The sequence below is a fragment of the Cydia pomonella genome, chromosome 18 (assembly GCF_033807575.1).
Source record: "Cydia pomonella isolate Wapato2018A chromosome 18, ilCydPomo1, whole genome shotgun sequence".
NCBI lineage: Eukaryota > Metazoa > Arthropoda > Insecta > Lepidoptera > Tortricidae > Cydia > Cydia pomonella.
In genome coordinates, this window is record NC_084720.1 from 7,409,181 (window position 1) to 7,434,482 (window position 25,302).

General features: G+C 35.4%; 4 protein-coding genes across 6 annotated transcripts; 3 read left to right on the plus strand and 1 right to left on the minus strand.

The window, feature by feature from the left end:
* The first annotated feature begins 3,111 nt into the window (after window positions 1–3,111).
* Window positions 3,112–7,944, plus strand: LOC133527729 (uncharacterized). Of its 2 annotated transcripts, none has more exons than XM_061864876.1 (3): window positions 3,112–3,216; window positions 5,780–6,258; window positions 7,810–7,944. In XM_061864876.1, exons 1-3 carry the CDS (start codon window positions 3,214–3,216, stop codon window positions 7,835–7,837), a joined length of 510 nt encoding a protein of 169 aa, XP_061720860.1. In that variant the 5' UTR covers window positions 3,112–3,213; the 3' UTR covers window positions 7,838–7,944. The 2 variants fall into 2 exon arrangements, with proteins under 2 accessions (XP_061720860.1, XP_061720862.1); XM_061864878.1 differs by having other exon boundaries at window positions 5,780–6,243.
* A 582-nt stretch (window positions 7,945–8,526) lies between these two features.
* Window positions 8,527–10,700, minus strand: LOC133527715 (uncharacterized). Of its 2 annotated transcripts, none has more exons than XM_061864861.1 (2): window positions 10,269–10,700; window positions 8,527–10,031 (listed from the first exon to the last, which is right to left on the minus strand). In XM_061864861.1, the coding sequence occupies exon 2, from the start codon at window positions 9,864–9,866 to the stop codon at window positions 8,571–8,573; it is 1,296 nt and encodes a 431-aa protein (XP_061720845.1). In that variant the 5' UTR covers window positions 9,867–10,031; window positions 10,269–10,700; the 3' UTR covers window positions 8,527–8,570. The 2 variants fall into 2 exon arrangements, with proteins under 2 accessions (XP_061720845.1, XP_061720844.1); XM_061864860.1 differs by lacking the exon at window positions 10,269–10,700 and adding an exon at window positions 10,113–10,217.
* Window positions 10,701–19,790: 9,090 nt separating this feature from the next.
* On the plus strand, window positions 19,791–22,040 carry LOC133527381 (uncharacterized). Its single transcript, XM_061864344.1, has one exon. The coding sequence runs from the start codon at window positions 20,641–20,643 to the stop codon at window positions 21,991–21,993; it is 1,353 nt and encodes a 450-aa protein (XP_061720328.1). The 5' UTR covers window positions 19,791–20,640; the 3' UTR covers window positions 21,994–22,040.
* Window positions 22,041–22,359: 319 nt separating this feature from the next.
* Window positions 22,360–25,288, plus strand: LOC133527382 (uncharacterized). The gene is made up of 2 exons (XM_061864345.1): window positions 22,360–24,203; window positions 24,503–25,288. Exons 1-2 carry the CDS (start codon window positions 24,023–24,025, stop codon window positions 24,772–24,774), a joined length of 453 nt encoding a protein of 150 aa, XP_061720329.1. The 5' UTR covers window positions 22,360–24,022; the 3' UTR covers window positions 24,775–25,288.
* Window positions 25,289–25,302: the final 14 nt, after the last annotated feature.

Here is a 25,302-nt window from a genome sequence, read left to right on the forward strand (position 1 = left end):
ATACTCGTGATAAAAGATAAATTGACGAAGGTTAAACTGTTTTCTGCATATTTTCTGGAGTTTAAAAGGTTCGATGAGATCACGGCTACCCTTTTTTAGGGTTCATAACTCAAAAAAAAAATTGAGCCCTTAATCACTTTGTTGTCCATCCGTTCGTTCGTCTGTCTGTCGGTCTATCAAGACTAGAGAATGCTCCCGGTTCTGAGTTCGCATGGCGAGAACTCGAAATTCCCGGTTCCAGTATTGTGTTTGTATAGAAAACCAGTACCGAGGGCACTCCCCAGTCAAGCCCCTATTTCTCGGAAACGCGTGGAGGTATCGAGTTAAATTTAAAACCACATACTCAGGTCTACAGTTCGTTAAAGCCGTGAAAAAATCAAACTTCTAATATAACGTAAAAAAAAGATACGGCCGTTTATGCCGCAAAGACGTATATTTTGACACTCTCAAGGGAATCAAAGGAAATCAAACTATGAAATTTGACAAGTAATATCTTCTTACACTACAAATACAGGAAAAAAATCTCCAAACTATATATTTGTAAAATATAAACAATTAATAAAATAAAGTCAAATTTGTACGGAACTCTCGGTGGGCGAGTTCGATTCGTAATTGTCTGGGTTTTCGTACATCTTCCCTCCTTCATGTAATGTGAACGATGATCTTTAAATATATTTTTATGACTCAAATTATAAGGATAATTATCTTGATTGCGTAGGAAAATACGATTTTAATGGATATGTTTTGATTCAAATCTGACAGCAAATCCGTGATCCGTGGAATTTTTCCATAAAACTTGCATTTTTCAGATGAATTCGAGGGGAGGAAAAAACTTATCTTTATGAAGTGCAGCCTCGTTTGGGTCTTGTCGTAATCGATGTACTTAATTGAAATCTGAACATGAAGCGTAACAACCGTAAGAGCAATTGATACTAATTTAATTGTATCTACTTGTTTCCATGCAGTGAAGTACATGTTCGGAATATTTTATGTTAAATATTATTTAATAATAATAAAATTAACTTAAGTTTGTTGTGAGTAATTATTTAGTTGGACACAAATGAAACGACAATGTTTTAGTGGTGCGTAACGATGGGTAAAAGTAGGTCACCTAACTATAGGAGAATCATACTTAATCAAATGCTAAATGCTATTGTATCGGCTAGCAATAGTAGCAATGTATTCAAGTGTACTTTTATTTTATTTTCATCACATTTGCTCAAAAAAGATCTTATTTCATGCAGATGTACTGAAGGACAAAGGCTTATTTTGTTCCCGCGGAAGTTATGGATTGTAAAAAAAAAGGTATAACTCCCTAGGGAGTTATAGCTTAGCCGTAAAAAATTTTTTTTTTTAATACAATTTTCAATTGTGGCTGACCGTCGGATAGGTCTGTGCCTTCGATGTCTAATCTGTCAAAACATGACCATATGGCGGACGAATGTTTGAAATGTCACCGTATTTAAAGAATTATTTAGCTTAAAATGTAGTGTTTTCTTCGCTAGTGTGATGAAAAACATTGTGTTTAACTCTGGTGGTAAGAATATTGATACTCGAATCTTTAATTCATACGAGTACCTATATAGCCTCTCGTACAATATTTCACTTAACCCCCTCGTTGCACAATGTACAATTGTATGACGCACGCTACCTCGCAGCGCGACGCAGTAACTGTGTAAATAAAACTACTTATATAAATTACATCTAGGTCCGAGTAGACTTATAAACATATATCCATTTCATTTCATTTACAACTAGTTTAGTACTTTTGTGAAGATCTGAAAAGCGGTCAAGTAAGAATGATCATTTTTATATTCCGCTACTAAATGAAACTTAATCTTTTGTCGCTCCTGTTGTATGGTGTATGGTGTAGCCATGTATAATCAGCTGCAGGGATAGTTGATCCCCCTGTAAACAAATGATGCAGGGGAGTTAGTTATCTTTACAGCTGACTGTATACCGGCCATTATTACTAAGGCATTTTTTAGCTCGCTACAAATTATACAAAATACATCCCATCAAAAACATGTTCATGTTTGATGATGAATATTGCCAAGACCATAAGGCTCCCGCTGTCAAATTATTAGATCTCATGTAGAGCCAAACTTCTCTTTATAAGCCCTACCTTCTCAAACTCTACCACCTTAGTGAAAATATGTGACTTTGCCGTTTCGTTAGTACAATAATTATTGTGTAACAAAAAATAATGAACACTGAATACATTTTTCACCTTACGCCCATGTGACGGTAGCGAAACGACCAAGCCACATAATTTTAACTAAGGTGTAGAGTTTGTGAAGTTATGGCTTGTAGAAAAAAGCTTGGCCCTACATGAGATCTAATAACTTTTGCCGTGCGAGCCTTATGGTTTCGTCTTGGCAACATTTATCATGAAAATGTTTTCACTTCATTTGTAACAAAGATTTTTTTTTGTTGTTTGTGTACCAATACTAGCTTACATACCAAATTTCAGCTTTTTAGGACTTCAGGAAGTACCCTAGAATTTTGATGATCATCAGTGAGTGAGTGACGAAATCGGGGTTTTTTTAGATATCAATAAAATGTAAAGTATAAAAGCTATGCAATTGTAACTTTTTATATTTAATTAGTCCACTATTAAAATCATATCCCGAGAATTGAGTTTATCTGGTCCAAACCCAATTTATGAGGGTTAAAAAACGACGAAGCGCTTCGAGAAAGGTAGGTAGTGCCCTTGCGCTTAATTTGGCTCGTCTTGGCGGGGGCACTACCGTGCCCCAAATTGACTGGGTTACCCCAGAATACCTAGGATAGGTCATCATCATTTGCATCAAAATGACAATAAGCTAAATTTGGATCATACAAACAGGGTAATAAAATACACTCCCCCTAATACATTATTCAAATTTATGAGAAACCAGATTAAAGGAAATAAAAATGCACATGTTGCTTAGGAACAGGTTTTTTCATAAATATCTCATGGGGCCTGTGAGCCTACCGCGAAAAACGAATATAGTAATTTTGTTATCTGCCTCTCTATCGCACGAATATGGAAGAGAGATAGGGAGGCATATAACGAAATTTCAAGTTTCGTATTTCGCGGTAGGCCCTCTAGGTCTTGTTGCGTGACGTTTGTTGTTGTTTCCCATTTGATATTTAAGGACATGTGCCAGACTGGGGCAGTCAGAGTACTGGTAGGATCTCAGGTTGTTCGGCAACACTTGGTTTTTGAAAATGGTAAGTAGAACAAAGCTTGTTAATTATGCTTTGCTATATTATTTGCTATATTTAAAAAAAATATTGTATGAGTGTGATTGATTAGGGAACTTATGTTCAGAGATGTGAAAAATAGTTTATAAAAAGTATTTAAATACAAAATACAAATACTTCCTTGATATACTATTTCAAATGCAAAATACAAAATAGTTTTCAAATTTGTATTTAAAATACTAAATACAAAATAGGTATTTTCAAAATGCTTTTTTAAAATACAAAATACTTTGCGATAAAAGGTACTCTTAAATAGTGAATACCTAGTCTGAATTAAAAAGTTAGTACAGCTCGGAATTTACAAGTTGGAAAGGCTGTCTTTATTCTTTAAAAATAGTGTGTATATCAGTCCTGTAGAGTGCAAATTTTGTGTCTCCTCATTCCGGTTGAATGGATTTTTAAGTGACGGTTTTTAATACTCAATTATTAAAAGCATTAATTTAGATTTGTAATGTTTTACAGCTTGTATATACCTCTCGTTGGTTGGTGAAAACGTCTCGTTTGTGTTTCACCAGGGCAGAAAAGTTTGTTTACCTCTCGTGCCTTGAAACCCTTGCAACGCTTAAGATTCCACATTTTTAATCTCTCGTTACGCTTGTGGTCATTTGCGGCGTTACTAAACAGATTCACCGGTTCCATGTTAAAATAATAAATAAATAAATATTATAGGACATTATTTACACAAATTGACTAAGTCCCACAGTAATAAGCTCATTAAGGCTTGTGTAGTGGATATTAGACAATGATATATATAAATATTTATAAATACTTAAATACATATACATAAGGTCGATATTTAAACGATAGATACAATAACAGCTTCGACAGGAAAACATAACTAAGTATGTAATAATGGTATTATTAAGCAAACGCGGATCGGTCCGCGCGATCTCGCCAACTATTACATAAACCCTAGCTAGAGGTTTTCAATAGTGGCTTATTGTGTTAAACCCTGTTTCAAAAAATTCATAGTGCATAAATAAACTAAAAAAAAAAAAACAAAACATAGAAAACACCCATGACTCAGGAACAAATATCTGTGTTCACACAAATAAATGCCCTTACCAGGATTTGAACCCGGGACCATCGGCTTCATAGGCAGGGTCACTACCTACTTTACCTAATAAAAAGTATTTTGTATTTTGAAAATAGAAAATAGGTCCCAAAAACTATTTGAAATAAAATACAAAATAGTTTTCTTTAAAAGGTATTTAAATACAAAATACAAAATAGGTATTTTGCATTTTGTATTTGCATTTTAAATACAAGTATTTCAAATAAGTCACATCTCTGCTTATGTTTGTTTATTTTACACATACTCTACAGCATAAAGTTCTTAATTTGTAATTATAGCCAATATGAGGTGAACTTTTTGCTTAGGCTGGTGGATTTCATCTTTTTAAACTATATTTGAAATTCCCTATTCACCGCAAATTGGTAAAGGCTTAGCAGGTTCGTATTCTCTCACTCTCACTGAGCGTAATAAGTTTGAGCGAGATGGATGTGCGTGCTTGGGACCGAGGCTCAAGCATAATATTGCTCATTTTTAGAAATAATTTTCAAATTTGTTGTGATTTTTTTCTATCGATCGAAAGTCATAAACTCAGAATCCTTCGCTACTCGTCAAGGATATGTCCGGAGCCAAGGGTAAATAAGATCCGTTTCTTCGAATACTCGTTTATCCGTAGAAATGAATCTTAATTACACATGAAAACCGCCAGAAAACCGTGTACGTGTTATTCGGAAACGGGTATTCGAAACGTGTAAATGAAACACGGACTCGACCGCGAGCCCTAATATGAATCGCTGAAGTCCCTCTAGACAAAGACCTCAATATTGCTCGTACGTTAAAAAACTTTGGCAATCGTAATGTGATCTAAAAAGGCGCTACCTACGACTTTTCAAAAACTCCCCTCTGAGCCAACTGCACCTTAACAAAAATCGTTTTGTTACTTCTTTGAAATATTCTATTTTATCTAGTTTTTAATAATAATGGAAATAAAATCGACCTAGTCCCACCATTAGTTACCTATGTGTTAATAATAATAAGGCTTGTATTGTGACATCGCCCTCATCCGACTATCAATACGATTACCTATGTTATATACTTAAGATCCTTATTTCAAGTTTTTACATATTTGTGTGTCAGCATATTATATTTCATATAGTACATAATAATATTTCGTAACTTTACACTTACACACAATAATCCGTCATTCCTCAAAGGTTAACTGGAAGAGATCTCTTAAAGGGACAAATTCGCCTGTGTACTAATGATGTATATTTTTTCTTTTTGTTTTTTGTTGTAAGAGAAAGTGTTTTACTACTACTCCTACAACTATAATTTTAAAGATACTGCATATTTGCTCTTCAACATTTAATAAGTACAATCAGCTGCAGAGATAGTTTACCGCCTCTGGATAGAAGTTTGGTTGCACGAGGGTCAACTATCTCTGCAGTTGACTGTATGTTCACATTACACTTCTAAAATAAGTAGAATAAAATTAATAGGTATACTATTTGTTTTCAGATGAGAAAAATGCTTGCTATCTTACTAATCGCAGGCGCTTGCAACGCCTATCCACACGAAGACGAGCGTATTATAGAACCAATACCAAACCCTATCAGCCCAGAAAAAGACTTAGTCAACCCAGAAAGAGGGCCTTTGGAACCCGACGGCCCTATCAACCAGGAGAGATACCTAGTCGACCCCGTAAGAGGCCAGCTTTTTGATGAAGGCCCTGTTAACCCGGAAACGAATCCTGTTGACCCAAAAAGAGACCCTTTGCCTGTCGAGAACGGGCCTGTTCCTACCGAGGTCCCTGAAGACATCCCTGGCTCGCAGAACGGCCCTAAACCTGATGAGTCAGACCTGAAAACAGATGCTACCTTCTGGTGGCCTTTCTACAGGTCTTGGTGGGGATATCCTACCTACAGATCTTATTACTCGAGCTACCCTACCTACAGGACGTATTGGAGCTATCCTACCTACAGGTATTACAGACCAAGGTCCGTACAAAATCTACTGCCTCGTAGATAGTGTTAATACAATGCACGCATGAAGCTTGACGAATTTGGAGCCGAGGAAGTGGTAGGACTGGGGCATGTTCCCGGGAAAAAACGTTCTGAAATTTTATAGATCTAAAGAACCGACACTGAACACTCTCCCGGTTCTCCCAGTTCTGTGTTTGATTGACCAGTATGCGCATTTAAATTAATTTTAGTAATACTTTATTAGTAGTACAAGTAATATTTTAGTATTTTATTTCGGGACATTGCTATGAAACGGGAGACCCAAATAACCTGACAAACTTTAACCTAGTAAAATAGGTAAATATAAATATTACAGGGACATTTTTACACAAATTTCCCACGGTAAGCCAAGAAGGCTTGTGTTGTGGGTACTCAGACAAAGATATATATAATATACAAACAGCTACAACTATTTTTGCACAATAGCTAGTAACATGAAAATTGCTTCTATAGACCGCGAGCCAGGAGCATATTTCGTCAGTCATCGCCTCCCGGCTGATACTTTGTCAGATGATAGTTTAGATGCAGTTTTAAATTTTTAAAAACCGTCAGCCGGTTCTATCACGGTGGAATGACCGTCAGCTGTAAAATGAACATTTAAAAAATATGCGCCACTACCACTTTATGTGGGGCAAAGTATGCGTAATGTGTAAATTGCGTAATCCGTTGATGGCTATTCAGGCGTTGAAATGCTACATGTAAAGTTTCATGATTTGTTATTGCTGTCATATTTTAAAATGTACAGTGCTTATTTTTTACATGTTCATGCGAGCAGCTGATGTTCTTTCTTACCACCGCGATATAACCGGTTGACGATTTTTTTAATTAACAATAGCATCTGAACTATCATTTGACAAAGTATGAAACGGGAGGCGATGACAACTTTTTTTTGTTTTATGTGTTTCGGTGGCTGCTATTCCTCAACCTACCAACGGAGCGGCAGCTGATGTCCACGAGTCCACTACACGAGTTTTCGGCCATTAGGCGATTGGGCATGGAAACCTGTTCATGGCTCGCGGTCTTCTAGAAATGCATAATTTTATTTTTGATCGAACTCACCGATTAGTAGATTAGTTTTTTGTTAAAAATAACTAAAATTAACAATTCAATAACAATGATAGTCGCTGTCCCGGGACGACGCCGACTTAAGTCCCAGGGAGCTGTGTTCGAATACGAACCAGAGCTATAAACGCGAAAATCATATTTCTCTGTCACTCTAATTACGTCTTAGTAAGAGTAAATGAGAAAGATCTCCGCAATTTGCGAATTTCGGTTTCGCGATAGGCCCCCAGAACTCACTGCACCTTAACAACCCGAATATTTATATTAGGACTGTGAACATTGTTTTACCGAAGGACTGCAAACAGGTAGTTTTATAGTTGGTGTCATCCACGGTGACCACAGATCTGTCAAATTAACATGACATTACGATTCAAGGCACGCGTCTTCGTGAATGACACGATCTATATGCGTGAGTGGTTATATTTTATTATGTTAGGTATTTAAATAAAATGTATTTGTTTTCAGAACATACTACAGTTATTACTACTGGTAAAGGTACAGCGCGCCCTGGCCGTGAAAATTTCCAAATACCTCTTATAATGTATAAATATTCAAAACAGTCGTGACCTCATGACAAATCATTAAATATGATCAACTTTATCCGTTTTTTTAATGCATTCTTAAACCTGTGAATATCCTTACGAGTACATATCACTCTATATAAGTTCATAATCATAGTTATTAATTAGTCTAGAAGAGATGTGTTTAGATAATTTAGTTAGGTATCATAGGACATATAAATTAGGTGCCTACATAATAGCTACTACCTGAATAAACCTATAGGTACTCTGAATGGAACTCTCTATACTATTTACATAAATTCTGTAGCATTTTTGACTCACCAGAACGACGCTACCATAATATTGTAGTAGGTACTGGCTACCATAATATTGCAGTAGGTACTGTATAAATTAAAAAAAAAAAAGGTGAGTAGTGGTAGCCGTTCAGGTAGTAATAAACTTACTGGGGCCCAATTTGACTTAAGAAATTGACAGACGTGATTACTGATCGCTATCAAATTTTTTGCTTTCTCGAGTCAAATTGTTCCTTTACTGTTCCGTGATTTATTTAGCTACGCCAATTTTATCCAACTCTAATGATATTAATAATATTACATATATTATACTTGACAGTCCTGTATATAAATCAAGACCTAAATTAAAAAGGAAGTACATAGAACGATACTATTCAGTAAATATTTATTGGGAAACTTTAACGCATAGATTTCACGATGGGGGTTTGACATCCGTCGCTTGATACAAGGAATTGATAGCGATGTCTGACGAAACGTACGCCATCGACTTAGCTAGCGTGGCTAATGATAGGGAATCCATTATTATCCGATTTGCAACATGATTTAACTTTGCCCCGTGCGATTGAGCAGTATATTTCAATGCAAGCTTAATAACTCTCTCACATGCAAGCGATTTTGAACTAGCGCTCTTAGCTTCCTTACCAGCCTGCTGCGCCGCAGTTTTCGCCAAATTCATCATTAGCTCTTGATGGTTCGCCATACCATTCTTAGCGTACCTTACGGACATTTGCACCTCGATAGACGCAGTCAACGCCCGTCGCATGGCCACAACGCTAGCTGCTGTCAAATACGCTACATCACCTGCATACAGAATTGCTTTCTTGGCCTTTGCTTCAAGTTTTTCCATCTTCTGTTTAGCTCTCTTTTCATTTTTTGCCTCTTCCTCATACTCAGGCTGATCTAAATTAATTTCTGCCACAACATCTGCGTTTAGAGCAGGTTTGTAAATATTGTCCCTTGAGTCAAGCCAGTCATCTACCAAAATGTCTTGGCTTTCGTAATTCGGTGTATCTATTACCAATTCATGAGTCCCATTAACGGAGTTTTCTATTAGTATTGATTCTGCTGTTTTATTGACATTTCGTTCATTGTTTTCAATATCCAATGCGGTTTGATTTAAAAATCCTCTGATACCAATAGCTACAGTAGGTTTAGAATTCAATATATGTAACGAGTTGCCATGAGGTAAAACGGAAAATGGTGATAAGGGTATTGTCATATTATCATGCATAAGTGGTGCAGATGGTGTGACCATATCGGCAGATTTATTCAATATAGCATCATAAATCGTCGGAACAGAGTTAGTCACTGGAACGGGTAGAGCTAATTTATTTCCTGCTCCCGATACAATTGCTCTCTTTTTACGCAACGATAAATCTACAGACTGCTTCTTCGATAAAGCGCTCGCATAGGTTATATCTTTTAATGCTGAGACAATGGAAACTTCTGCTGCAATTTGAGCCAAGCCATATACTAATCGATGTAGTTCCGGCTCCGTTGATGATCTCGTGACACTAAGAATGTTTCCTGATAATGTTCGTGATATATAATCTAATATCCTTCGTGTTTCAATGGCTGTGATGCCCTTATTTTTTCCTGGTGCTTCAAGAGCCTCTCTCGTAACTCTCGTTATCTTATCTTGAATTTCTAATTTGGACAAAATAGCTGAAACGAGATCTTTGGAAATCTGATACAGTTTTTCTTCCATCTGAGGATTTTGAGTTACATTTTTTGTTGCTTTTAATATAGAATTATCCAAGTGCTTTAGAGCTTTGTGAGGGGAATTAAGCAGGAAAGACTCTCCAGCAACTTTTGAATCTAATTTGGCTTTAAGATCGTGTACAGGAGATATTCCGGCAGAAGCGGCAGTAATCTAAAAGAAAATTAATAATTAAACGGTACGTAGGTACTTTGCCATAAAATAGTGAACCACCTTCAGACATTAGACACTTACCACAACCACCAAAACTTTAACACAATTTCTAAGTGGTCCCATTTTGCACAGCTGCTTCTCCTATGGCAAATTTCGATAAATGCTCTCACAAACCAATCGACGTAAAAGAATCTTCGTTAAAATAATTGGCAATTAACTTTTATGTGTTGTACTCACCTAACAAATAGTAGTGCGTTAATCTGTTTGTTATTTTAACCGGCAAATGCATTATACATATTGATTCTTCGTTTGCTGTGTTCGATTCGCCGATATACAAATAGAGGACGATATACAAAGTCATTGCTACTTTCACCCGTTTCAAAAATGTCTATTTCTTTAACGCTCATTGGCTGTAAAGCTTCGTCGATGACTTCCTTTCTTTTAATATCATGAATTGGTCGACTATCATCAGGAATGAATACAGATAGAACATTCGATTCTAATTTACTGGGTATATTAAGTCCATTATTTATATAAACAAAGGAAAATGTGATTAGAAGTACTAATGTTATGTTGATTGCACTCATCGTTTAAAACAGACTGGAACCAGAACTTCCATGTATCGTGTGCGGTATTTATGTACATACTTCTATATTCATAATAATTAGAAACTAGACGTTAATCATGGGTAACTCACTTAAATCAATTAGTATTATTCTAACTAGCATTATCGTGTTATAGACTGTTGTTTTAAAGGTAAAGTCAAGACGAATAATATTTATAAAAAAAATGTGAAGAATAATGAAACAAACAAATGGTGTTTAAATTAACGATTTGATTATTTATTAAACAAAGAAAAACTCAAGAAAGAGTTGAAAAGGTCTAAGTTTTAAGGCTTACATGTATACATTAATTGCTTGCTGTTGAATACGTCTGGCATATTCGAATCATTGTCCATGTCCTAAGTATAGCTTGCTGGATCGTCGTAGTTTAGCCGAGGTACGCGGGAAGGACCCTGATGCTGCCACGGCCGACCAGCTGAGAGGTATCTCCGAAGGGCGAGGCGTCGATCTGGTTGGCCGAAGGTAGCAGGTCGCTCTCCTGACCGCCGATATCGCGGCGGACCCTCGCAGCCGGGCTCTTCGGTTCAGATCCACCTTCTGCCGCAGCACCAGATAGAGCAGCGCCATTTACTGTAGCTGATGGTGTTGCTTCTGCTTTTGGGGGGACGTGTTGGATCACATCCTGCTCGGCTGGGGCGCAGGCGCAAGCGGCCAGCAGCGCCAACGACGCGACGGCAAAGAACATTGAACGCATTTCCGATAGATCCTATATTATCCGTCTAAAACTTGGAAATAACATACTCGTTACCCATCGTTATGGCTTATAAGTAAATCGGAGATTTACACAAGCCATTATTTTTATTGAAACTGTACACTAGATAATGTGCACTGTTGTTTGTGGAAGCCGTTTGGCGCGTGATCTCGGGTAGGCTACACCTGCGTCGTTTCACAAGAGATGCTAATGCGATACCAAATCGGTCCGATAAAGTTGGTAAAAATAAAAGACAACATGGGATTTAGCACCTGGCTTGAAAGGCCTTTTATGGTAATTTGTTAAATTTAAAAAAACACTACTGTGTGCAATGTTTACGTTGCTTGGTGCCATGCTTACGCATTTCACGGATATTCACTAAGTATTTATTTATCTAAACTAAATATTGAAAATAAAACGCGACGTTTGCTACATTTCTTTGTAGTTACACATTAAAGTCTCTTATTGTATGTACGGAAGGTTAATGATTCATGATTATTCCTTATACATTTAGGAGCAAAACTGTCCCAATAGTAGCATATTAGGAGAATGTGGAGAAGTTGATGTCGATTAAGTAGAGGGGTACATGGTTAATACATAACAGTACTCCTTGAAATTTTCTACAAATCGGCATTTACGGTTATTTTGTAATTTCGAATCGAAAAGTTGAAAAAAAACACATTGTTATTTTTTTCCAATATTTCTAGTTCCTCCTATGAGAATTCCAAATAGGAAACCATACATACTTAATTAAGAAATTTAGCCTCTCTAAAAAGAGGTATCAACTGTTTAAATCGTGAACATAATTTTCTAGTTATGGCAGAATAACAGTCATCTTTAACACGAACTAACAGACACTTTCTATGGCTGTTTTTAATGCTAACTTTTGCACCGAACTATAAGTCACCTAAAAGTAACATCAACAAACAATTTCATGATGATTTTATAGTGGCAGAATTTCTTAATTATATATGGTTCCCTATTTGGAGTTTCCATAGGAGGAAATAAAAATATTGCAAAAAAATAAAAATGTGTTTTTTTCTACTTTTCGATTCGATATTACAAAATCAGTTCATCATATGTGAGGCGGATTTGTAGAAAATTTCAAGGAGTACTGTTATGTATTAATCATGTGCCCCTCCCCTTGATCGACATCAACTTCTCCACATTCTACTAATACGCTACTATTGGGGCAGTTTTGCTCCTAAGTGTAACTCGCGTCTTTAACATTATTGATACACAACAAAATTATGTAGTAAAGTATGTATAGGTAGAGGAACCTATATAGGTATCATGACAATTATGATGTTGCATTCACAATATCCGCCAAGTGAAACGAGCGATTAACCTAGTGTCTCTAATGTTTCTATAGGTACATACCTACTCGTACTCTTTAGATAGTTTTTGCATTTTTTTTTTGACAGAGAATAGTATGGAGAGAGACATAAATTGTAGAATGTTAGGTGACTAAATTGTATAAATTAATGCTAGGTACCCATAAGTAAGGACCGAACTTAAATTTTCCCTAGCGATGAAAGGTAACATGGGCTCACGGTGTAAGGGCTCTAACCCTTACGCCATACTTAATAATCATCGAATTGATGAATAAAATAAATATATATTATGGGACAATCTTACACAAATCAACCTAGACCCACTGTAAGCTCAATAAAGCTTGTATTGTGGGTAGAGAATAGATAGATATAGATAAGTACCCGTACTTAAATACATAGAAAACATCCATAACTCAGGAACAAATATCTGTGATAAACACACAAATAAATGCCCTTACCGGGATACGAACCCGGGACCTCCTGCTTTGTAGGCAGGATCCCTACCGACTAGGCCAGGAAGCCATTTCCCCCTGCTAGGAAATTATGTATGAAAATGATTCAATTATTGCAACTATGTTCTAAGGTTCTGAAGTAAACAAGGAACCTTTATATTTTCACTAGATATCCGTCTATCCGTCTTTCCGTACGGAAGGGCCGTTCTATTTCCGTATTTCCCGCGGATGGAAAGACGGGTGTTCGCGGCTTAGCTTAGTGACCACTGGTTTTATCAAATGGTCACATTAAATCTTAAAAGTAAAATGCAGAGTAAAGTCGACGACCACTTCACTCCACACAAACGTAATCCCTATTTTCCTCTCTGCTTGAGCTCATAACCAGCATTTGAGACGTCTGCTCTTAAATAGAAAGCGATAAAAATTGTTTACTATTTATTGTAATAGGAAAAACGAATTTTATTCCAATTCCAATCTTGAGCATTCTATTCATATAACTATAATGCTTATTTCGTATCACGATACAACCATTTTAAAATACCGCAGTTGGTATTTTGCAAGTTTCTTGGCAACTACCAGATTTTAAACTAATGAAACTAAACAAACTTTACTCATTTGAGAAAATAATTGTGAGCCTGATGTAGTGAATAATCCTTTCCCATCGTATTTTCTCGGGATCGTTCGTATTTGTCATGCTACTTCAGTCAACCTCAGTACATTTTGTACTGAGACTGACTGAAATAGGATAACGCGTTCGTACGTTTCCGTAAAAAAAAAGATAGGAGAAGATTATTCACTACATCTACTAATTTCTCCAACCTCTCGCTGAAAAAGTAAAAACCTATGCTGGGATTTGGTAGGGGCGACACACAGCAACCCCAGCTTCATTCGGCTTTTACTCCAAAACTAAAGGGGTACATTTTTCAAGTATTTAAGTACCAATTGTGTATTAAACCCTCATATAATAAATATGCCAAAACGCTTTTTTGGGGTTGCCTAAGAGCATGATGTTAATATTTATGATAATGTTATGTAATAAAATCATAATTTTATACTTCGAAAATAATTAGTATTTATTAATCCAATTTTATTACACTGTAAAAAATAAAACATAAAGCTGTAAATCGCATAAAATGGAATAAGAATCAAGAGCGTTTCTAGCTCAGATCATAGAAAGTACTAGATGGCTGACGGAGGCGTGGCGCGTGTCGCCGCGACATGGCCACATCGTGGCCATACCGGCCCGCCGTAAGACAGTAGCAAATTAGCTGTCATTGAACAATGTGCGCGTCAATTTTATTGAAATGCCGAATTATAGCGTTATTTTGTGTCGAAATAGGAGTGCATCCAAAAACTATAAGGATCATGGAGTTACATACCACATTTTTTTTCACGTATTAGTCAATAAAACCACACATTTTAACAAATAAATCCAGTGACATCTGATTTTTCTGAGTCAGACCATGTTGTCATACAAACGCGTGCCAATTTATCTATGCATCCTACATTGACGCTTTGGCATGGAAAACTATTTGTAGTGTCCATAGCAACGGCGCAATGCATTAAACCGCTAACGATATTCACAGGGACATTATTGTTTCTTGGTAGGACCGCCAACCGCTCCCTTCATTGACGCCGCGAAGTAGAGTGGTGCTCATGCATATAATTGATCTTTGAGCGTTATCGATAAAAATGTTTGGATATAGTGTGAATGAAAGTAATTATTTTTCAAGTAAAATTTTACAATTATTTTATATGCACCTAATGTTTAATTTAATACTTATTAATTTGGATTAAAAATCGAATAGGTAAGCCAAAAAATAAACTGATTTAATTAAGTACAATTTATTTATAACATTATAGTTTATACCTATAAGTATATTTTATTCAGGTTCTTAGCAACGATTCGAATAACTGCACTAGGTATAATAAAATATGTTCATGATTGCAATTTTTTTCAGTTTCCCGAAAAATTCCAGTATTAAAAAAAATAGATAGATGCTACAGGTAGAGGGCCCTAACTGGTTTACGAGCGAGAAAAGTGTTATTTGTTTGGATCATTTTCAAGAAAAATGTTTCCAGTTACACTTCACCTCATTTATATAACGATAGAATATAAATATGTTTAAAATAATAGTATATTGTTATACTTAGTCGATCCAAAAGTTCTATCAGAAAGATTTTTACTGATAATTATGATTACTCTTTCCTTATTATTCGTACATATGATTTAAAAGCTTATTTAATGGTGCATTATATGTACTTACAATATAATTTACTATAACTTGCTTTCGCAGTTCTTCATAACTCTATGTAACATGCTGGAATTGCTTTCAATTGATGACGAAATATGCTATAATAAACTGAAACTATTTTTTTAATGAAGCGCTCACGTCTAACGACAATCCCAAAGTAAACAATTTAAACAAACATTACATCAAATAATGACTAAAATTTAAACCAATTTGATTAGTTAAGCATAAACAAGCTTTCGCATCATGGTACATGTTTTTTTTTTTTAAATTGAAAGCTTTGTATTACATTTTATCAGTAAAAACCTTTGTGAGAGAGTATTTAATACCTACTATTATGTCAATATTATTTGTTGATCTTTCGTTACAAACGAAAGGAAAAAAAATGTATGTTTTGTTGTGTTTTGATAGCATACCTTATGATCGTCTTTTAGGGTATACGTATGATGTTTTCAAATATAAAACCGTCGTTCTTTTTATGGATTTAACACGGCAACTTACACCTTCAGTACGATTATGTTATCTCGTTCGTCATCGTTCTCGGCCATACGCTTGACTTGACAGACGACAGACAGAATGAAGATGAGGAGATAATTGATAATTTCATAAAAGATTGACGTTGAAAATAACACATGCACAGTCTGTGCTATCAAAATCGCTGCCAACTTAACTTGGTCTAACTCTATGCGTCTGGCCCTACGCGTCAAAACTATGCTTTTGACGGTCTTTTGAGAATTGACATCATAACTATTATTACAATCACCTAATGTTAGTACACTGTATTATCCATACTATTGTATTAACTAGCAAGCATTAAATCTATGTTGACATAAGCTAGATAAAATGTTTAACCGTTACGTTTTTTTTATTCCCGTAAGACTCGAACATATTAAAATGCTAAATGTAACTAACGTATTTAATTTGTTAATGATTAATATTATATTCGTGTAAATAGCTTTGCAAATACCAGAATATAAGTATGTGATCTTTTTTTAGAAGTTAAGAATGGGTATAGTAAGTTATCCTTAAAATATAGATATACACCATCGCGGACTTTTTTGTAGACCAATCAACGAGAGATAATCCCACCATACATTGCGTTGTTATATCTCAAACGGATTAGGCAGCGTTTTCGAATAAAGCTCCTAGAAAGCGTGATTTTTTCTGACATCTTTAGCAAACAGCGTCATATTCCAACCAATTTACACAAAACCTTAACAAATTATAGGAAAACCTTCCTCAAGAATCACTCTAAGTATTGATAGGTGAAAACCACATGAAAATCCGTTCAGTAGTTTTTGAGTTTATCACGAACATACAACTGAGAAGTACCCTTCCACCGCGAGATTTTTCGCCAAATTTAGCCACATCAAGCGCTGCGATCGTTTTTGTTTTCCCGCCGAGCCGTCTGCACCCGGCCAAAAACGGAGTTGGCGTAGTACTCTTTAGTAAAAAAAAAACTATAGTTTAAAATTATCGGGATCTGGATCAATGGTCGGACATCTGTCAGATTTTGGAGTTTGATATCCGACCATAATTGATGCATCTAATACACTAAATCGTGGTCCTAAGTCTTAATCCCAAAATTCAAACCTTTTAATACATTTGTCGTAGGTCTGTCAGGTCGTTAGCTAAACTGTTGGTGGACCCTTTACGCTATGGCCAAAGGTTTTAAAATGTACATATAATTTTAATATTTTCTTGATATGTATTTCGGTATCTGCGGTTTGCATAATTACTTAGATACCTATATGTATAAATAAGAGCAGGGCAGATACCCGACCGCGAACATCAAGAAATTGAAAATCGTTATCTATCTCTATCGTTGGAATATACAAGAGCGATTGAGATGCAGGTTACTTTAAAATTTTCGATGTTCCGTTTAGGATGAGTTTTTCCGGGGTAAAGTCCTCATACCGGTTTAGTAAAATCTTGCTTTAGACGCAAACAAGTATGAGTAATATGCCTAACAATAACTCTTAATACCATATTACTTAGAAGCAATTCTAACAAGAAAGATAACATTAATATAGATAGAAGGACAACAATGTCACGCAATGTTATTTCAGTAAACTGAAGTGATACACTAAGTAAATCATTCCTCATCATTTTTCATAGTAAACCACAACAAAACACATTCACGGCCATTATGGTATTGAATGTATTTGCAAATGTCATTATCAGACTTGAATCACAATACGTCAATGCTTCCATTTCTGGACAATAACTCATTTAGCACAATTTGAGCTCCCGACGGGTATAAAATGCAACACAGACGATAAGGCTGTCAAAAACAAAGCACAGTCGGAAGACTCAATACCAAGAGCATTTTCGTGGGATATTTCCCATTAAGCAGAGAAGTTTCTAGAAGCCCAACAAGATCATGGCTTCCTCGTTGTGTGTCCTTCTCTCGCTGGTGCTGGCGGTGACCACCGCAGTCCCAGTTCCCTCAGACGACGGCGAGACTACCACGGTCGCTTCTGACGTGGCCCTGTTGGAGGTGATCGAAGTCGTCGACACCGTGCCTGTACTGGTGCCGCTGGTTGTAGCCACCGCAGATACCACTACGGAAGCAGACACGCAAGCGCCCGAGCATAAGGTGGCGAAGAGGTCCCTACGCGGAGATAACCCGAGCAATGATCTGCTGACGGATATTGAAGCTCAGCAATACGAAAACGGGTTGTCTAATTTGGCTGGCCGCAGGATAAAGTTCCTCCCCACTTTTTTGGGCTAAGTTTAAGCAGTAATTTTAAGTTAATCTAGCTTTAATTAAGGATTGGCCAACTAAACGATGACAGCTCAGAAATTACAAAACAGTGTAACGTTTTGACATTAGGGTTAAAAAAGGACTCGACGATGTGTTGATCGCAGAAGATTACACACTATTTTTTAATTCATATTCTTATCATGGATTTTTTGATATTTTATAATTATAATGTATTTGTACGGTTGTATATATTAAGATAATAAATTCTATTTTTACGAAATATTTTTTTCGTGTCTCCCAGTTTTTCCCTTAATAAAATACACTTTTGTTATTTATTTTTTTACTAAATCGTCAATCTACTTACTACGTTACATGAATTAAGTACATTGGCTATATTTAGGTATATTAAAATTGTAGAAATTGTAGTAAATCGCAATTTAGAACTATGAAGTAGTTAAAGTTTAAATAATATTTTTATTGTATCTTTAAACTGACATATAAAGAAATAAATGCGAAAAAACGTTGAATTTAGGTTACCTCTCTTTTTTTGAACATATTTCAAACTCTCTTGGTCACTTAACCGGACACAGTACAGTCCTAAAAATGTTGGTGCCAAGCCAATTTGAGAACCGAGGTCGAGTAAGGAAATGTAAATAATAAATATTATCTGAATCTTATTTAGAAAAACAAGTTCTTTTGTACTCTTTTAAGCCAAGAGTTATCAATTGAACTATCAATAACGGTTTTACAAAGATCAGAGGCGTCAGAGCTTCAAAACAGACAAAAAATAAAACCTTAATACACCTTCTTATTTGTTTATATTCGGGTAGATATTTGTTAATATTTCGCCATATTATACAGAATGATGATATAAATATTAGGTACCTTATAACATGTAAATACCTACTTTATTCAAAAAATAATTTACTTCTAAATAAAAGTAACATTAATTAAAAAAAAACAACATTTATTTTTTTACTTTTATAATACACAAGTAACTTAAACTATAAGACATTTTAAAGAGAACTTATGATAATAACTTCTTCTTTTTTGGGCTCTTCAACATCAACGTGATTGTCCGTCTCAAAGTTGTCATTTTCAAATTCTTCTTTCTCTTGTTTTATTTCAATTACCGTTTTAACATTGTTTGCTTCTACCGGCACTTCAACTAGAATTATATCCTTGGAAAAATGTTCCGGATTATAATCCAAGTAATCATTTCCACTCCGAATCTCCACCCTATTTTTCATCATCTCAGGGTGTATAAAGAGACCGTCCAGCATTCTTCCATTTGCAATTCTAAAAACGAACAACAGACATAAGAATACCCAGATATTAGCCATCCTCGAAGTCAAACCAGTAAGTAAGTCCAAAACAATTGAACATAGATTTTATACTATGAAAGTGTTAATTTAATTCTAAACTCACGTTTTTGTTTAAACAAATAACGAACTACATACTTGGAATAAGTGGAAATATGGGAGCTATAACTTAAAGAGTAAATATAACTCTTCACGATGTTATTGTTCAGTATTCAGTATTCATTTATTTCTTGCTTCCATGGTACATTTTTAGGTAGTAGTTACACATTTCTTACGGTATCACATGGACCCTGAATAGGGTGTAGCAAATACAAAACAATTTAAGTAACTTACAAAGTTATTTAACATAATATAGTGGATTTTACAAACTTATTATTATTGTATATCATCCTTGTTTACGATTAGGTTCGTCAAGTTTTTTTACGACAAGTAGGACTTCCAATTATTGATTTAATTGTAATATTAAATCAAACAGTGCCTAAAAATGTTTATGTCGTCAAAACTGAAGCACCATTTGGATTGTCCACCCGGCGGCGTATATAGTCTTCTGTGTGTGTTTAGCTACCATTACAATATGAACGATTTTGAACACCAAAGTAAAGATAAAGTCGCGATAAAGTCAAGTTTGATGCGCAAATAAAACTACCCTGGAGGCGTATTCAGTCATTACAAATATGATATTAATTTGTTATTAATCTCAGTAAATCTCGTTCGCATACTGGTGCGAGAGCGACGGACTGAGATTAATATTTTTTTTTATTTGAATACGCCTTTTGTAAATACCATTCAGTGTCGATACTGTCGGCAAATATTGGTCCTCCCTCGACAGCCGTCAACAGCGTCGTAAAAGACAATCTATCTCAATCTTGCCATCAATGGATTTTTGATGTAATTTGTTTGTACGAACAGCAACACCACCACTGACCATTGGTGGATCTTGTGTCTGTGGAATAAGGTTTACCTATTTTTGATTTAACAGTGTGTACGATGTTACCTACGACATAATATTTAATATACCTACACTATAACTAAAATAATTTTCAAAGAAGTTGTCGTTTCTGAGATCGAAATACAATAAATGTAATGGCTTTAAATAATTTAATAATTCCAAAATGTAGCGTATAAAACCAAGCTCTCATACCAGTAGCACTCTCCCACTCAAAGCATTCTCAATTCGTTTTATGTATTGTTTTATCGTGTCTTGGTACCAAAGCAATACTGACCAATAATGAAGTTATATAATCAAGCATTTATCCTTATTTTATTTATAGCAATTTCCTCTCATGCTTATGATGAATCGGCATTCTACTTTGAGGAAGAGACGCGAAATATGTTATCAATATCATTTACTCATACCAACCAAACAATTTTCATAGACATCGACAATGACAGCAGTGTAATTTTCAAAGACACTTTAATAAAAAGTATACATGATCAAAATCATTCCGTTATTTTGGTAAATGAAGTGCCAGATTTTATTTATGGAGGAAAAATAATTATACTGGAAGAAAACCCTAATATTGTCTTTACTGTAAAATTTCTAAATACTAATGTGCTTGATAGTCCAGTACTGGAGTCAGTGCTAAAATCACATTGGTCACCATTGTTTATTATAAGTACCACTGAAGATAGCGTGTATAATTGTGATGACGGAAAATTTAATGAAGAGGCTTTCAATAACATTGAAGCATTTCTTAATGATTTATGGTACAAACATCGTATAATGCATGCTTTCTTAAATCTGCCCTATGTCTGCCCGAACAAATATGTTATTTATGATGGCATGAAATCAAACGAAGGAGAATTGTATAACAGGACCATTAAAGTTATTAGAAAAGAACATTTGCCAGAGCTAAAGTCACGTAAAGCTATGATGCTTACTCGAAACTATCCCCTGAGAGGCAGTATCTTTTATCGGTTCCCCACGGCTGTTCAGGAATGTGAAGGTACCGATATCTACATAAAAACCAGTCAGGAAACCAGTGGCGGTTTTTGTGGATTGGACGGACTCGTAATGTCAGATATAGTGACACACTTTGAATTTAATTTATCTTTGCCATCCTTAGGCGCGGACTCCCTCAAGTATGGATATCAGCAGCAGGATGGAATTATAACAGGAAGCTTAGGACATATCGTGAGAAGTGATATGGATTTGTCCTTCAACTCGAGGTTCATGACGAGATATACCACGGGGCAACTGCAATACATATTCTTATATCCCGTAGCAAGTGACGCTCTTTGCGTTATTTTGAAACAACCTGAAGTGGAACCTCTTTGGCGGTATCCTATCAACGCTTATAGTTTTCCGCAGTGGCTATTTATTCTCGCCTGCCTCACTAGCATTGGAGTCATAATGTGGGCATTTGCAAAGATTAAAAATAAAATTAATAATGCTAGAGCTGCTACACTCTTCTCTTACGTCTTGAACTCTATAAATGCTGGTCTGTTTGGCTTCTTTTTTAAACGAAGAAGTAACTTACTTCTGTTTAGAGCTAGCTGCTTGTGTGCTTCAATTATGCTGCTCGCGAAATATCAGGCAAGTCTTCGACTTTTTATTTATTTATTTAAGGTCGCTTTTTAACAACAAAGGTTATTTGCGACCACAAGAGAATTTATACATATATATATATATATATATATATATATATATATATATATATATATATATATATTGATTAATTTTATAAACCTGAGTACATGTAAATATCCATCATACAAACAATCATTTAAGGTGTTAGGCAAATTACAGATTACTTTGTCTTTCTTATATACTAAACACTCAACTAAAATATGACTCACGGTCAAGTTTAACCTAGTAATAGCGATCTGATCTCTTCTACACGTGAATGGTATCGGTGGGGTTTCAAAAATTGATTCTCTAACACGCTACTAAAAATTAACAGATACATTATTCAATTAAATCCAGCTACCCTGAAGTTAAAAAAGTTTCGTTTTTTCTTGGTGACCCAGGAGATGAATTTAGACCTCCATACAAAAAGAGCATGTCCCAGTCGCGTATCGGCTTCGGTTTTTACTTAACAGTAGAAAAATATATTCTACCATATATACTATGTAGAGTATTTACATCTATTTTACCAGTTCAATGCTAAAAGTCCGCTAACATACATGTATTTATTTATAAAAATATTTGTTAGTGTTAGTGTGTCCCAAAACAATGGATCATTTTTAAGTCTCGATCTAAGTATCACGTAACAGTGTCCAGTATTACGGTTACTTTCTTAATCGCCGACCATTTCGTCCAGGGTACGAAAAGAGGTTGGATGTATTAATTGTCGGTCCACTAACTTACCGTTCATATTCCGAACGTAATTTAGATGTTTATATTATTTTTAAGCTAAACAGATCTATTTTGGGTCTAATATGTTATAGTAACTTAGTTTATTGAAATATTTTTGTGGATAGTACAAAAAATGGTCATTTTTTCATTAAATGTCTTCTGGGTCACCGTTCTCCCAGGTCATTTTTCTGGTGACCCAGGAGACATTTACTATGACTCAGGAGACGTTTTTCGTATACATGTAGATTTTTATTCTCCATTGTATTGCAATTATTAATTTTCCAATAGAAAATATTATGAAACTGTTGATATATCACTTTGCTGATGAGTGGATGTGGAATTCAAATTTCTAGTTTTCTGCCTATACATTTTGAAATAATAACTTGATATGCTGCAGTGCACTCCCAACGTTAATAAACACGTAACTTTAAAAAAAGTTTTGGCCCACTCACTCTGAGTTTAAACGATGAAGTGCTTATCATATTATATTAGAATTTTAATACCAGCCCCAAATAACTGAAAATGTCTCTTGGTGAACAAAATTTGTCTCTGAGAAAACTACGATGGCCCTAAAAATTTTACGTACATTTCGTATTTTTCTGAATTAATAAATTGGATTATTATTTTTTCTGATTGTTTGATTGCATTGACATCACTAAGAAAGAAAGAATATGCAGGAATGCGGATTTTAAGTAATATAGAAAACTTTCCTCGGATTTTTTGTCATTAGTGACCCAGGAGAAGTATTGATTACTGTTATACAAAATCAAACAGGATCTCCCCATTTGAGTTACCGGAAGAAAAGCGTTTGTCCTTTTATATATGTAGTAGAAAATCATTTTTTTCGATTAAATGACGTTTTATTAGACAAATCGTGGATAACCCAGGGGACACGTTTTGAGTCATCGCAACATAATAAACAGCAAAAGTTGTCAAAATCAAAATAATGAAATTTATGCGTGAGCTGTACTTGCATACAAAAATTTAATTATAGTTCTACGTCAAATATATAAAAACAAATAAGATTTAAAAGTATTTTTTTTTTATCTTTCTCAATGACATAAAAAAGTTGATTGGCTGTTGCTTAAAATCATATTCTTTTATTTTCTGAAGCTTTGGAAAGTTATCCTTACTTAATTTCTAGGGTTACATAAACTACATATTCACAACCTGCGTCCGATACGACGTATTATACAGCTTGTCTCATCTTGCGGAGTCAGGCACTGTAATTCAAACGTCACCGTCCATATACACATTAATAAATGAGACTATCAACGAAGTTGGAGAAGTCCTTCTATCTCAGACAATACTAATGGAAGACACAGATTCATTTGAATATGTCGTGCATCACTCGAACACTGCGACTTTGGAAAGGAAAACTGATGCGATTATGTTGATTCTGATGAAATACACAGACGGATCCGGCAGGCCTACATTATATGTAATGGATGATTGTGTTCGCTCCTTCTACTTATCGTATATTGCAAATTTAGGTAAGTTTTCTATATTCATAATTTCAAGATATGACCAATATAAGATTTGACCAACCATGTGACTCGCTCTTTCGGCCAACTAAGGCCAATACGACCGATAAAAATATGTGTTTTTTTTAGTTTACATTCTCTTCTAAAAGAACGACAAACGCGGAGACGCAAGCTCCTAGCGTAAGTACTTATCACTTGTACATACTCTACGCCGACCGTCATACTTAGGTAGACTTGTTTTAACAAATTCCAACTTTCCAACGAATCCAAATTCCAGGGTGTTAGAAATGTGACTCTTTTCTTTACAGAATTTCCATTCGTGGACGTAATTGACGTGTTCATGACGCGTCTATTCGAGACGGGCTTGACGGCTATGTACTACACCTGGACGAGCCGCGCTCTGGGCCTGCAGGTGTCGCTGCCCAACCTGTACTCGGAGCCGCGATCTGCGTCCAAGATAGGCATGAAGGAGCAGGCCATTGCCTTCACTGTGCTCTTGGTGGGATACGCCGCGTCTGTTATCGCGTTCGTTATCGAAATTTGGTTTGATAAACGGAAGAAATATCCTTTTATACATTAAACTTACTCGAAAGAAAGTAATCTTTCAATTCGATTAAATTGTTACGTGCACTTCAGCTTGTTCGTGGTTCGCGTGCGGAAACCATAGCGGCCACGGATTTTTGAACACATGGTATGCTTTTTCAGCGGTTCAGGGGGTATTAAACAAGAAAATTATTATTTACAGAGTGTAAATTCAATACGGGCGAATATTTAAACGCTGGTAAGCATAGGAATTTTGCTTAGAAATACTATAAAAATGTTAACCATAGATACAAAATAATTCAGCCCGCAATGTACAGTCACACACACTATGGCAGCATGCTGAGTCGGGACCATTTCGTAGCTTATATATTATGTTTTGTTACTTGTTGTTTTCCTCTTTTATTTTGCCACGAATAAACGCTCTCTACTCTACTGCACACAGTTACAAGACACGATCTTTTTAAAGTTTATCGCCCGTATTGGATTTACACACTGTATATGTAATCGTGTTTTAAATAGGTAAGGTGCGCTGGGGTAAGATCGATATATGTAATTCCAACTTTGC